The sequence below is a fragment of the Rhodnius prolixus genome, unplaced genomic scaffold (genome assembly GCF_049639745.1).
Source record: "Rhodnius prolixus isolate KJV_2025 unplaced genomic scaffold, Rpr scaffold_11, whole genome shotgun sequence".
Classification (NCBI taxonomy): Eukaryota; Metazoa; Arthropoda; class Insecta; order Hemiptera; family Reduviidae; genus Rhodnius; species Rhodnius prolixus.
The window spans coordinates 3,447,194-3,462,558 of record NW_027411625.1 but is presented as its reverse complement, the minus strand read 5'-3'; the positions used below and the strand labels follow the sequence as shown (position 1 = coordinate 3,462,558).

Genomic DNA, 15,365 nt, shown 5'->3' with positions numbered 1-15,365 from the left:
CAGATCGGGTGTCATTTCTCTTTAATGTGCCATTGCGGGATAGAGTACGGCTTTACCCTATTAAGAAAGATTGAATGTGTTGCTAAAATTTCGAGTTGGATGGAAATTCTTCTAGCTAAAAGTATCATTTTACTAAAAGAATTTAAAATTGTCAAATGGACTTAAATTTAGAACTTTTGCTTCAAAAAATGTTTTAGAAAAATTCCAAGTGGTAATAATTTGACTTTAAATTGATTTTCAAAAAAATCCCTTATTATTAAATTATAGTTCCTTCTCAAATAATCATGCCCTTCATATTCATGGTGTTACGTACAAGAAAGACTTCTGCATCAATTGCATGGAAAATTAGAGTTATGATTAAGAATGGGTCGCCCTCACGTTGTTGATGTCACTGAACAGTCTTATAGCCCTCATTATTATTGAAATATATTATTATTGTGGATTCTGTTCCTCAAAAGGCCGCAACCAGAGACGTTTATTGTGCCAACCCCTAGAGTGTCTAGTTGGTGAATCTTCCCCTTTTCTTTCAAGGTCCAGTCTCTGTTGGCCACGGAGTGCTAATAATCTCATATAGCAACCTTACGATAGTAAGGCAATCAAACCGGATAGGAGAAGCTGTTTTCTTCTGCTTCTGGCCAGAGGTTAATCAGAGGTTCCGTGGTTAAAAAAAAACCCTAACCTGGGGCAGAACTTTCAAAACTGTGCCCTGTAAGAAGGCCATTCACCAGAATTATATGGTTCCTATCTAAACTCTAAACTACAAGTTCTCCTCGGTTCTGATTTTACACAGTGCGAACACTGTGTCTTCTACCGTATTGATTCCAAGAATCTCTCCAAAGGCATTAGCCATTTATAAGGTGCCCTTCTTCATGCAGAGGACATGTACTGGACTTACGAATGGAATTGAAGCTCTATTTCTTGCCAGTTCAACAGTAACTTCCAATACTTGGAATGATAGCTGACACCAGCCTGTCCTGGCACCCATACAAGGACTATCTTACAGTGTCGTGCCACCTCAGGAACTCTAAAACAAGAGATGAGGTAGTTTTTACAAGCTGCTAGCGCTTTATGCACAGTCTGGCTGTTCGAAAAAAGGAGTCTTTCATTACCTACAAAGCCATTTCTAAAGTTCTTCTAAGGAAAACAAAAATTATAAGAAAACCTTCAATGAATATCTCTGGCTATAACTCTAAGATTTGGGCACAAGCTATCTGCGAACTATTTGTAAATCAGATAGATTTATTTTTTTTTAAATCCCTGATGGGCAGGACTCCAGACAGCAGATAGAACACTTTTAAAGGGCATTCGAACCTATATCTTGAGATAATTTGGTCCTTATTCATTCTTAAAAACAGGACCTTGGTCGACATATATATATATCCCTTATAAGGTTGCCTAAACCAGGGGTGCCAAACTTTTTTGATCATGGATCCCTAAATAATTTTTCGAAAACCCCATCGACCCCCATCATAAAAGTAATTTTCAGTTAATTAAAATAAAACCATCTATTAGTTACTGTGTTTTTGTACATTTATTTTATGATTTTAAACATTTATTAAAGTAATTTTACGTTGGGTAACAATAGTTTTATGAAAAATATCTTAATGTTGAAATTAAATACCTTAATATTTATTAAATAATTAGTTATTTATAAATAAGTAAAGTAACTACAGTATTGCTTCTTAATTAATGAGATGGGTGTGCCTGGTGTTTCTTTGCAAGGTTCCGCTATATTGGGTTCGAAATTGTTTTTCCTTCGACCCCCTGGCTCAGATCGACCCCTACTTCTATATAGACCACTTTGGCGACCTCTAGCCTAAACTAACGTGAGCGGAAGGTCTTGTAATATTTTCTAAGAACTTACTGTTCACATTAAATTTGTCTACAATTTTATTGGCTGTTACTTTCAAATTGTGAAAGATGTCCCATAACAAACCATAATTATACAGGGTGTTCAGCATAAGACTACGGTAACTTCGGGAGGCGATTCTGGGCATCATTTGCAACAAAAAATTACATATAAACTATAGCTCGATTCGGCTCCGTTTTGTAGATAATTTTAATTTTATGTTTTTTCAAGGTGTTACTACTTTTTAGCAAAAAGTTGTCTATATTTCTCAAACTATTATAGCTGCAGCAATTTCAATTAGCTCATTAGAAAGAAGGTTAAATTTCCTTTTAAATAAGTTAATTTGTATTCCAAAATAATAATATTAAGTATTTCAAATTGTGGCCCAAACATAAGGAATAGCAAGTTTCTAATTTTTTCCAAAAACTTTGACTTTATTTTTCTCAAAAACATTTTATATGAAAAAACCGTGCACTGTTCAGGAAAAACATCTACATACAATCACCATTCGAAAGGTATACAATGCATAGGGGTTATTTTAAAAATTGATGCAGAAATCTGTGATTAATTGCAAAAAAGTAGGCCTCAAAACAGCGTCGACCTTCTTTCTAATGAGCTAATTGAAATTGCTGCAGCTATAATAGTTTGAAAAATATAGACAACTGTTTGCTAAAAAGTAGTAATACCTTGAAAAAACATAAAATTAAAAATATCTACAAAATGGAGCCGAATCGAGCCATAGTTTATATGGAATTTTTTGTTGCAAATGATGCCCAGAATCGCCTCCCGAAGTTAGGGTAGTCTTAAGCTGAACACCCTGTATATTTATACTAGCAAAATTAGTAAAATACAATTAAGATTTCAACGTTGGTTTTCATTCATGTAGAATATGCAATGACAGAATGGCCGTTCAAGATAATGTACAACTGTGTACATTCAAAGTTAACATTGGTTCTTTCTACTTTAGAGGCCAACTATCACTGAATGAATTTAGCGGAAGTTCATGTCCTCCTCTATAGTTGATAGTACATATCTTGTTTGGTATATGTGCCATTCAGTTATACGATCTAGCGATAGTAATGTTATATAAATATATAGGCAACGTTATTTATACAAACCGGTTCGTCAGTTTGATTTATACATGTATTAATTGGGGTTGCATTTGTTTACCGATATACGAGGGTCGTTTGAAAAGTCCGTGCAAAGTCAGAGAGATAGCACCACTGGCGCGTATCGAGATTATGTTTAGTTAGTAGCATCTCTTGGAAGAACACACACCAAGTTTCAGCCAGATCGGTCTATTTCTTTGTGTTTGGCATTCGTTTGAATCGAGGAAGTCGAGTGATTTTCAAAAAATGGACGAAAAAGAATTTCGTGTGCTGATTAAACACTACTTTATGAAAGGCAAAACGTCTCAGGAGACTAAAGAGAAGCTTGATAAACATTATGGTGACTCTGCACCTTCGATTAGAACAGTTTATAAGTGGTTTCAAAATTTTCGGAGTGGCCATATGGGCACAAGTGACGCTGAACGTTCTGGACGCCCTGTTGAGGTTACTACTCCAGAAATCATTGATAAAATCCATGATATGGTGATGGATGACAGAAAAGTGAAGGTGCGTGAGATTGCTAGTGCTGTGGGCATCTCGAATGAACGGGCAAAAAATATTTTGCATCAACATTTGGACATGACAAAGCTATCCGCAAGATGGGTGCCGCGATTGCTCACGCTTGACCAAAAACGAAATCGTGTGAAGTGTTGCAAGGACGGTTTGCAGCTGTTCCAGAAGAATCCGCAGGACTTAAAGCGTCGTTTCGTCACTGTGGATGAAACACGGATACATCACTACACTCCTGAGACCAAAGAACAATCTAAATAATGGGTTACCAATGGGGAATCTGCGCCAAAAAAGGCGAAGACCGTTCCTTCGGCCGGAAAGATTATGGCGACTGTCTTTTGGGATTCGCAAGGAATAATCCTCATCGACTATCTGGAAAAGGGTAAAACTATTACAGGTGCATATTATTCATCGTTATTGGACCGTTTGAAAACCGAGCTGCAAGAAAAACGCCCACGATTGGCCCACAAAAAAGTCCTTTTCCATCACGACAACGCACCAGCTCACACCTCAGCAGTTGTGGTCGCAAAATTAATGGAAATAGGGTTCCAACTCGTTTCACATCCCCCCTATTCTCCAGACTTGGCTCCCTCGGACTACTATTTGTTCCCCAATATGAAGAAATGGCTGGTGGGAAAAAGATTTTATTCGAACGAGGAGGTGATTGCAGAAACGAATGGCTATTTTTCAGACTTGGACAAATCCTATTATTCGGAGGGGATCAACAAACTAGAGCAGCGTTGGACGAAGTGTATTCTAAAAGGAGACTATGTTGAAAAATAAAAAGGGTTTACTCCAAAAAATTAAGTAGTTTTTATTTTTGCACGGACTTTTCAAACGACCCTCGTATACTGCATGGATACCAATTTTAGTATATGTACCGCCGAAGCAGTACAGTCGCGATCTTGATAAAGTCCTAAACAATTTTGTTAAATATATTTATCATTTACCTCGTCTAACTCCCAGTCATTTCATTAGATTGGAAACTGGTCTCCCTCATCCAGAGTCTGAAGTAATGAAAAGAATGGACTCTTGGTACATTAAAATAAAAAATTCGCCTGACCAGCGGCTACCCAAAATAGTATTTAATGCTTTAAAAGTAATCGATAGTTGCAATCATAATAATGTAAATTATAACTGGTATACCCAATTTAAGAACAAATTATTGCCTACTGGTTCTGTACATATTTTAGAATTAAACTCCAGCCTTTCTAGTATTGAAATAAACAATATTGACGAGCGATTCTATAACCATTTGTTGTCCTTTGATATCGATAGAGTCATCCATTCAAATTATAATAAGGAATTTAGACATTTTAGCTCTCTAAAGGGTGGTGAAGAGTACTTTGAATTTAAATGTTCCATTAAAAAGCATAGTGTAGTTTGTCAAATTCGTCTATCTAATTATGATTCGCCTTCTTTTTACCTTAATAATGAAGATTTTAAGTTAAATAGTTCGGAAAAATGCCCGATTTGTAACTCATGTAGCCCCAAAAATTTACTGCATTTATAACGAGCCTTAGAGCAGATATCTACGCAAAAATATTGATAAAAATGTCACTAATCTGACAAATTTGCGTAATATATTAACAGTTCTAAAGAGGAAATAAATGATATTTACTATTTTTCACTAGAAACTTTGAAAAATCGACAACTAATATTGCCATAATAAGTTACATATTGATGCAGATTTGACTTTAGCGAACAGACAGGCGAATAAGGCGGATGGCCTAAAACTGGGATGTTGTACTTAGCTAGAAACGTCGTTTTGACAGTCTTGACAGTGTGAGCCGGCGCGTTGTCTTGATGGAGAACCCCGTGACTTGTTCTTCCAAAAATCGGGTCGTTATTTCCTTACTCTTTCACGGAGTTGAGCAAGCACCTCACCGGTAGTAATGTTGATTAATTATAATCCGATATTTTCATCCGTTTTGGACGTGGAAGGGCGACCCGGGCTGTTATCATCTCCGTCGTCTTCTCGGCCATCTTGGAATCGCTTGAACCACTCAAAAACTTGCGCACGTGATTAACATTCATCGTCATAAACTTCTTTTAATAAAAGATAAGTTTCAGTAGCGGTTTCACCAAGTTTTGATGTGAAATTTCACGACAATTCGTTGCTGTACTACGTACATGTATAGTATCATGTGTTCGGCAAAACGAAACTAACACCTCTAGTACACAAAACGACGGTTCCAGGTCAGACAGATTTCTCTACAAACACGTGAGACGCTGCTGCAATCGAAAGAGAAGGCTTTATGCTGCACAGCTGTTGGTCGTTAGGATTTGGCGCATGCATAGTTCTTCTGTAGCAGCATCAGTCTCGTTATTTGATAGCCACACCTCGTATCTTAGAAATTTCCAATGCCATCTTTGGGTTACTTCTTGTTCCCTAGATCCTTCTAGTTTCATTTAATAGTCTCGCAATAATACTCAGGCCTAACATTAGTTACTATTCTTTTCGTTAAACTCAAGTGAACACCCCACTCTTCGATTACTTTTACATTTATTTTTAAGAAGTAATTGCATATTGTTTATTTCAATAGCATTATTCTAATATTGGTAATTTCTCCTTTTTTTTTTAGAGATCATTTACGCTGATACTACAGGCACTGGATTACAACAACTTCACAACACCAGGTATGCAATTGCATTTTACAAACGTACGTAAAGACTTCATTTACAATCAAAATTTGGCATAATTTGGGTGGAATCTTTGAATTACGATCCGTTAATCTAAAAATGAAAGACATTTTTGCGGGTTTTGACATATACACTTAACTAGCTACTCTATTTTATAGCGTTTTCCCATTTTTACCAGTACCACTGTAACATGTTGATGAAGCGATTTCAAACAAGGGCAAATCTCTTCTGATACAGTTTTGAAAAAGTAATGCTTTTTGAGGCATCAATATTGAAGGCACTATGCAACGTTAGTTACCGAAATTTTAGCCACATTGTTGTACTTACTTAGTCATCACCTCATCTACCTTGCGGTCTAGAGGTACTGTTGTTGTGAGAAGGGTAAAAAAGTGCATTGAACAGGTTAAAAAACATTAAAAAAAAAAAAAAAATGGATGCCAATGATTTGAACAAAAATCGGCAAAAATGGTCACATTTTAGAGTTTTATTCTTCATAACTCTATTTTTGTTTAAATTGAATCGCGACTTATAATGAAATGTGAATATTTTTGCTATAATAGAAAACAACGTTCTGAACAATGATTGGACATGGCTGAGTCCCCTTAACAATTCTCGAAGGTCAAAAACCCGAGAAAAAACAAAGAAGTGGTTGCAGTATGGTGGAGATTCAGAGACTGTCATTTACTATACAGGGTGTTCATTTTAAGACGGCTCAAATACATTTCATGCTTGAACGGTTGTTCTGGGCAAAAAATGGTACAGGAAAAATTTGTTGCCCGTCACCTCTAGTTTCAGAATATGTGACTTGATTTTAGATTCCTGCCTGCATACGCGGCAGACGCGCGTCCAAAAGTGAGGGTTCGCAGTTGACCCCCATTTTCATATACTCAGTTGTAAAGAGTATAAAAAGTTTTGAAAGAAACCGGAAACCGCAATTCGATATCTTCAAGATTAAAGGTGCTAGGCCAATTCAAAATCTGGTAATTATTAATCATATTTCAATTTTTTAACTTGTTATCGAAGAGAAAGAAGAGCAGTCGATAGGCCATTTTTATGTATTTTTTTCATCCCCAAACAAGAAGGTTTAATAATTATTTGATAATTTTGGGAGAGTTGCGTTTAATTGCCAAAAAAATTGGAAACCACCTGCCTCATATTTAAGTGATCCAATATCTTTCATTTAAAGGATCAAACTTATTCCTTAATTTATCGAATAATGCACTTTACTAAACTTGTGAAGCATGTACTGTGCCTTCAAAGGTGCCTCCTCAGATACGGAGAGCAGTTGATAACCTCCAGGCTAACCTGGCTTGAGAGCCAGAGGAGGCACGATTTATCTTACTGACAAAAGGATTCTTCCAGGCTATTCTACCATGATAGTCGAGTGTTCTTAGCACTCTCCGAACTGTTTCTGCCCCTTTTTTGCTTTCTAAACATGTCAAAAATTTCACATTGAAGTTTTGGAGCACTAAGTCGGTGATCTTTTTTAATTCTTTTAATATATAACGCTGCTCTCTCTCAGAGAGCAGTTGAGGACGGCCTTTTTGTGGGGTTGAAACAATTCTTTTTTTCTTTTTGGTAACGCTGAATGATGTTCCACGCAGTAGATGTTTTAGGTCCGATCAGTTTTTCTGTCTCTCTAACACTTTCTATTGTCTTTGTGCAAAGAAATTACAATTTTTCTTTGTTCAATCGTTGTATTTGTATTTTTGCGCGACATGTTACACCTGGCTTGATTTATATAAACTAATTTAATTATTAATTTCATATTGAATATATGCTTAAGGTATATATTTACAAATTGTATAAATATTCGGGCAAAACCTTGGACAAACTATAAATTATAATAGTGTCCCAATATTTATGAGAGGTAGAATTTGCTCTTATTATTATATATATTTTTTTAATCTACCAAAACATTTTTATGTACTTATTTAAATAGTTTTTATTTAATTAATAGTAATTATAAAATGAAATGAATTTATAAAAATTTGAATAAATGGGTGCCACTTTTAATTTTCGTCAATTTTTAACTTCTGTATGTACTGTCCCAATATTAATGGGAGTCACTGTACATAATATTGAAGGCAAAAGATGCTGTCATTTGATTTAATAAAAATGATAAAAATAACAACAATAATAATAATAAAATAGTTTTATGTTGAAAGTATAATTGGGTATGTGTTAGTGTATGGGAATAACTTCACGTGCGATGGTATTAGTTCCAGCAGTACATTAGACACAGCTTGAGTTGTCAATACAGATAATTCATATATTCTCTCGATTGTTAGTTACTAGCTAATTCGTTTCTGCGTCTAATATTTGTAGTTATCTATAACATTATTTTATATTATTCTAGCCACATTATTGATCAACATAAATATTGAATTGATTCAATGGTTCACAAAAAATTATTTCAAAATTCATTCCGCCCCACCCAAAATTTTTTATTCTGCTATCATGAAAGTTTTTTGAATTCTGAGTAATTATAAGGGGATATATGTTTTAAGATCTCTAAACTGAGATATTTTGTTCTTTGTTCGTTAGTTGAGAAAAAATAAATATTATACAGGGTGATCCATTTAAAACGCACCAATCGTTAATAACTTTTTAGGAAAGCGGAATTTTGAAAAAACCCACCAAGTAAACTATATGTTTTTTTTAGTCTAGTTTTCAAATTTTCCTTCCCCGATGCTGTATCTTTATTTTTGGCGGAGTTACGGCCAAAAAACTGACCAAGGTTTTATAAGGACCACTGGTTTTGACAATGATTATGAAAACTGCATAAAAAATTGTGAAAAATGGCGTTGATCCCATTTCGATATCCCTAATATTTGTTGAGATATTTAAGATCAAAGTTACAATTTTATCTATTCGTGATCGGTTTTCAATATTAATTTTCCACCAGAAATACAACGTTTTGCGGAGGTCCTCTGACTGCAAAAAAAAATGTTATTTGTGACGCAAAGAACAAAAAATAATAATAATTGAAGATTTTAAAGAATGTAGTGGTAATGTAATGGTTGTGGGTGAATCAGGATAAATTTGTTTTATCATCAAATAAAAGCAATCATCACATCATTTTAATGTTCCCCTGTATGCAAGACTTCTTGACCTATGATTACGGTAAGAATATCTTGCCGGGATGTTGGTCTAGTGGTCAAGAACGTGGTTTTGTAAGTGGCAGATCCCCCAGTTCGAATCCCGCGTATCCAGTCAATCATAATACTTTTATTTAAATAAAAAGTAGTCATACTTTTTTCCGGATTTTCGCTTTCCTCAAAAGTTATTAGCGATTGGTGCGTTTTAATTGGATCACCCTTCTTTAACAGTAGAAGCATATTCTTTGAGAGTTCAATCAGGGAGTCACAAAACTTGTGTTTCCTTTGATAAAGTCAGTTTAATTTAATTCGCTATGAACTCGAAATACTTTCTCGAAAAATAGGAAAAAACCGAGAGTAAAACTTTACTTTAATGTATACTTATAAAGTACTTATACAGGGTGAACCAGTAAGTATTGTCCATAGGCCTACTGTGTGTAGTACATCTAAAGTGGAGTTCAATGACGTATTAGCCAACTTCATATTTTCCACTGTTCTTGAGTGACGTCACTTTAATTTTTTTTTCTAAAATCATTACTTTTTTCCAATAAAAATGTTATTACTCAGAAAGTTTTAGTCCGAATTCGATTCTGATGACACGGTTAGAAAGACAGATAAATTTTCTAAAAATTGACACCATTTCGATGCATAAGTTATTCTCCAAGCAGCCTCAATCTTCCTCTTGGATACTGGAAAAATAAAAGTAATCGAAATTTTTGAAGAAAACCCCATTAGGCCCCTTATGTGATCATTATCAGACCTAGGTGCTGACCACTTTTTATAAAAAGTTTCCTTGTTTAATGGGCTTTCAAACGGTATATCATTTTCCAGGATTCCTTTTATCTTCGGATGAGTAATTACGTTTGTTTTACCATAAAACGTGTTCAAGAGCACTCAACAGTGTTAGTTTATCAAGTTTTTTAATTCATTGAAAACTCTTTTAGATGGACCAATAGTCTAATTTTAAAGTAGGCTGTCTTAAAATAAGGAAGTCAAAGGTTAAAAAGTGCCAGCACCTAGGTCTGATAATGATCACATAAGGGCCTAATGAGTTTTCTTAAAAATTTCGATTACTTTTATTTTTCCAGCAATCGGAGGAAGATTGAGGCTGCTTGGAGAATAACTTATGCTTCAAAATGGTATCAATTTTTAGCAAATTTATCTGTCTTTCTAACCGTGTCATCAGAATCGAATTCGGACCAAAACTTTTTGAGTAATAACATTTTTATTGGAAAAAATTAATGATTTTAGAAAAAAACCTAAAAGTGACTTCACTCAAGAACAGTGGAAAATATGAAGTTGGCCAATACGTCATTGAATTCCACTTTAGATGTACTACACACAGTAGGCCTATGGACATTACTTACTGGTTCACCCTGTATACGATAATAACCTTTAACTCTGTTACACTCTTTAAAGTCATTCCCTACCAAAACAAAATGTAATTTTCAATTTTCTGATTGTTTCAGCTGTAGAAGGATTGCTAGAAGAAGCATCATACTCAGGCATCATATTGCCCAGCGCCGAATGGCATACTCTCAACCACAAAGGTCAAACGGCTCGTATCACCTATCGTGTTCGCGTGCAGTGCGATAGGCATTATTTTAATTCTACGTGTACAAAGTTTTGTAGGCCGAGAGACGATAAATTCGGACATTATTTGTGCGACAATGAAGGTGATAAAGTGTGTTTAGACGGCTGGAAAGGGACTAACTGTGAGATAGGTAAGTGTTGATTTGGTTACAATTGATTTGTGCATGCAACCAAGGCCCCTCAAATGGCTTATCCTGAATTATTATTATCATTTTTTACTCAAGAAATGCATTCCTATTAAGATGACTAGTTTTTTGTTAAGTTGTACATCAAATCCATGTAATTTCCAACCTCTTACTAAAACTGTCCGGTAGGACAGTTGTATAAGGGTTGATCGTCAAAAACTGCACGAAAAAGCGTAACGTTGAAAAACACCCAACTTTGACAATTTTTTTCTCTTTTCCTATAAAAGATAAAATTCCCAAATTTTCTTTATAATATAGGGCAAATCTTCCTTTATAACTGTAATTTTTTTGCAACAACCAAGATCTAATAGATTTCGAGAAAAATGCTGAAAAATGAGCAAAAATGGCATTTTCAAAAATTGTTCTAGTTCTTCTTGTTACCGTTTTTTGTAACAACGTAGCGCCTAAACGCGTGGACCGATTTTCATCAATGAGGTGTCATTCGATTTGGAATTTTATAAGGACCACTAGTTTTGACAATGATTATGAAAACTGCATAAAAAATTGTGAAAAATGGCGTTGATCCCATTTCGATATCCCTAATATTTGTTGAGATATTTAAGATCAAAGTTACAATTTTATCTTATTCGGGATCGGTTTTCAATATTAATTTTCCAACAGAAATACAACGTTTTGCGGAGGTCCTCTGACTGTTTGGAAATTTCAAAGCTGTTTATCGAATGGAAGAAGAGTTATCCCACATTTATGTATGGCCCCTCCCTCTTAAACATTTATACATACTAATAACTCTGTAAATATTAAACAGATATTCAAAATATTTGGCAGGAAGAAGTGGTGAAAGCTTACCTAAGTGACATTAAAGTGCCATCCTGCTCTTACACCTATTAAGTGAAAGTACTGCAATCGTTCAAATTCTCGACGTGTAAACAGATTTTCACGAATTTATTGACATTTAATTAGAAATTTTATGTTGACAAGGCTTTTTGGCTTTTTTAGAGATACATAAAAAATAAACAAACAGAAATCAAATTCACCAAAACATTATGAAAGACAAAATAACCTGTCACTCTGATACACTCTTTAAAGTCATTCCCTACCAAAAACCCATACACAGGTGAGCCAACCTCACAAAAAAAAAGAAGCAAAAAACATGAATATAACGAGCGTGCAGCAAGTTCTCTCCTGTTAAAAGTATTCTATTTAAGATTTTATTAATTTGTTAAACGATTAGAATCACATATTCATCGATATTTAATTTAACAACAATTATTTCCCAATACAAATGAACTAGGTATGATTCAGGTTTTCCTGCTTACGTTCTTCACAACTTCCATTTTACAGTTCTAAGACATTACCTAAGCACAAAACATGCTTATCCCTTAAATACCTTCTAGGGATTCTTTAATTTTATTCCAGCATTTGTACAAAGAAAAAGACGTTCACATAGAAGGATTTGTACCAACTACTTCCGTCATGTTCAAGGAACGGATATTATTTATTTCCGGCATATCGAAAATCTGTCGATTGTAATACTTCCACATTGGAAGGGTGAGACAAAGTTAAAAAACTTAAAAACGTTGGTGTAATGTAAACGACACAAAGTGCTTCTGTTGACAATCACTTGTAACTCTAACATTGGATATTTATGTATTCATTTAAATAATAATAGTCGGGACAATTTTATTTGCTAACAACTATAACATAACTTGACTGACTCACACTGAATACCATCCCACCAATTTGGGTTCAGGTCAAAGCATTTATCGATAACATCCAAGTTAAGCGAGTAACTGAACATATCGTGAATAAAGTAGAAAACAGAAAGTACACAGCAGCTATATTTTTTTGATTTAACGGATGTTTTTTTGACAAATTTGACACATTGAACTGCTTTACAAAATTAGGTAGACTTCCGTTGTTAAATACATTATTCAAATCATACGATCCTTTTTGCAAGACCTAACTTTCTGGGTAAGATTCAGTAACATTTACTGGACAACAATGCTCGCGAGCCTGTCTAAGGGAGCAATAAGTCCTATACTCTTCAATTTCTACTCTATGAATAGAGCTATACTTAGAATAAAGATGTTAGCTACTTACGACACATTGGCATTGACAAAAAACGACAACACAGATATTAACAAAACCATCACCGACTTAAAAACATTGAATTGAATTGAACCTGTGGAAAACGAAAGCAAAAATCTTTCTTGAAATCTCTTAGAATCAGAAAGAGTGTGCGATGTAACTCCGGACATCGACACATCAATTCAAAGCTGCAACAATCACAACCCAACTGAGACAGTTATAGCCGCTTATTAACATAATAACACTAACAATACACTACAAGACACTACTAAAACCTATTCTTGACATACCTGACAAATATTAATAACAGCTAATGATTCAATTTCAATTTATATATTTATTGGCTTCAAATCAAATTATAAAATGTACATATTTACAGGAATAAAGAGGTTTCAGGCGATAGTGCCTATATACACTCAACAGAGCTTAAAATAACACAAAGTAAGAAAAATTAATATTAAATACTAAGGAAAAAAGAAGAAAAAAAAAAAACCTCAACTACAAATAAACAGTACTAAAACAAAATATGTTTTAGTCTCTTATGTTTGTATTTTTTGTATGCAAGAGATGTTAGATCGTAATTAACTATATTGGATACATACAAGTGTGTGCTGGCTTCACACAAGCTGACAAATTTTTCTGAAAGAAGGTACACTTGCGTAGAGACACTGGCCACATCAAGTATGGCATGCATGTAGTCGATTGGTGTCCAGCGAGGGTAGGACCCAATTAAATCTCAAACATTTATTCTGCACGCGTTGTAATTTTTTATAGTTTGTGGGGCAAGTATTAGACCAGACTGGGGCCGCATATAGCAATACAGACCGAATATACAGGTAGTAAATTAACTTTTTATTTACAAAATTCAAGTTTGAAGTTTTATTGAACAGAGGAAATAAGCTACACAAAATACCGAGCGATTTGTTGCAAATTGAATTGATGTGTTTTGTAAACGTCAGCTTTGAGTCCAACACAACACCAAGGTACCTGACCTCTCTTTTCCAAGGGAGATCAACACCATTAACTTTTACAAAATTTATGACTTGGGGCCTCCTACGTGTAAACAAAATTATTTCAGTTTTCGCTTCATTGGGTTTTATTCTCCACTTATTAAAATATTTAAAACTTTTTCCAAGTGCAATAGAAAGATGCCTGGCTATTGTATCCACTCTAAAAGACGACAGAAAAAGTGCAGTGTCGTCAGCGTATAACGAGCATTTTGGTCTGAATTTAAGTTTTGTTATGTCATTTATGAAAATGTTAAAAAGTGTGGGACCAAGGACTGAGCCTTGGGGTACACCAGCCGCAATTTTTCTAAAGCCAGAAGTAGCGTTACCAACTGTAACACAAAATTGACGGTGTGTTAAGTAACTGTTAACAAAGTGGACTAAGTACTTCGGAAAGTTGTACTGTATTAACTTATAAATTAGACCATTATGCCATACGCAGTCAAAAGCCTTTTCCACATCGATCAGAGCCATCCCGGTGTGCTTATTTAGATTAAAATTGTGCTCAATTTCGTCAATAACTCTGGCAAGTTGTGCAGTTGTAGAGTGTCCCGCCCTAAAACCGAACTGATCAGGGGACAGAATATTATTATTCTCAATAAATGAACTAAGTCTTTTCAAAACAACACGCTCAGCAACTTTACTGAGACAAGGGAGCAGAGAGATAGGACGATAGCTACTGGGAAGAGTAGCATCTTTACCCACTTTGGGAACTACAATAATTTTGGCGGTTTTCCAGGTTTGTGGAAAACAGCCAAACATCAACATATAATTTATTAATTTAGTTATGTGTATTAAGCTTTTCCTGGATAAGTTTTTCATTATACGAGAGTTAATACCGTCCAAACCTGGGGACTTGCGATTTTTTTGATGAAAAATTATTCTCTTGAGCTCCATTGGTGAAGTAAGTTTACAATCCTCATGCTTGATACAAGGGGTAATAAATTTTCTGACAGCGGAAATTACGTGCCGCGTGAACGAAGGGACACCTAAGTCAGTATTCATGGAATGAACTTTAGCGAAGTAGTCCGCCAATGTGGCAGCTTTGTGTTGGGGACTGTAAGCATAATTATTTAGACTACTCAACTGTCTGTTGTTTGGTGGATGACTATTCAAGGAGAGAGGAGGAACATTCACAGAGTTATGACGTATGCCTTTGACAATTCTAAACAACTTATTGTCGTGTGGGGATAGTTTGGAAAGCAGATTGCTCCACGAGGAATTTCTATGCAACTGTAAAAGTTTAGACACCAAGCTAGCTGATTTATTAAAAACTCTTTTCATCCAGAGGAGACGGTGCCTTGAGTAAGCTTTTTTGA

The 15,365-nt window shown here is 34.9% G+C and overlaps 1 protein-coding gene across 1 annotated transcript in view; it reads left to right on the top strand.

Moving 5' to 3' along the window:
• The window catches only part of Ser (protein serrate), a 154,741-nt gene that overhangs the window by 38,644 nt on the left and 100,732 nt on the right, over positions 1-15,365 (top strand). Inside the window, exons 3-4 of the mRNA XM_074138491.1 lie at positions 6,054-6,108; positions 10,682-10,936. Of these exons, the coding sequence (XP_073994592.1) occupies positions 6,054-6,108; positions 10,682-10,936 (310 nt within the window). The remainder of the gene's footprint in view (positions 1-6,053; positions 6,109-10,681; positions 10,937-15,365) is intronic.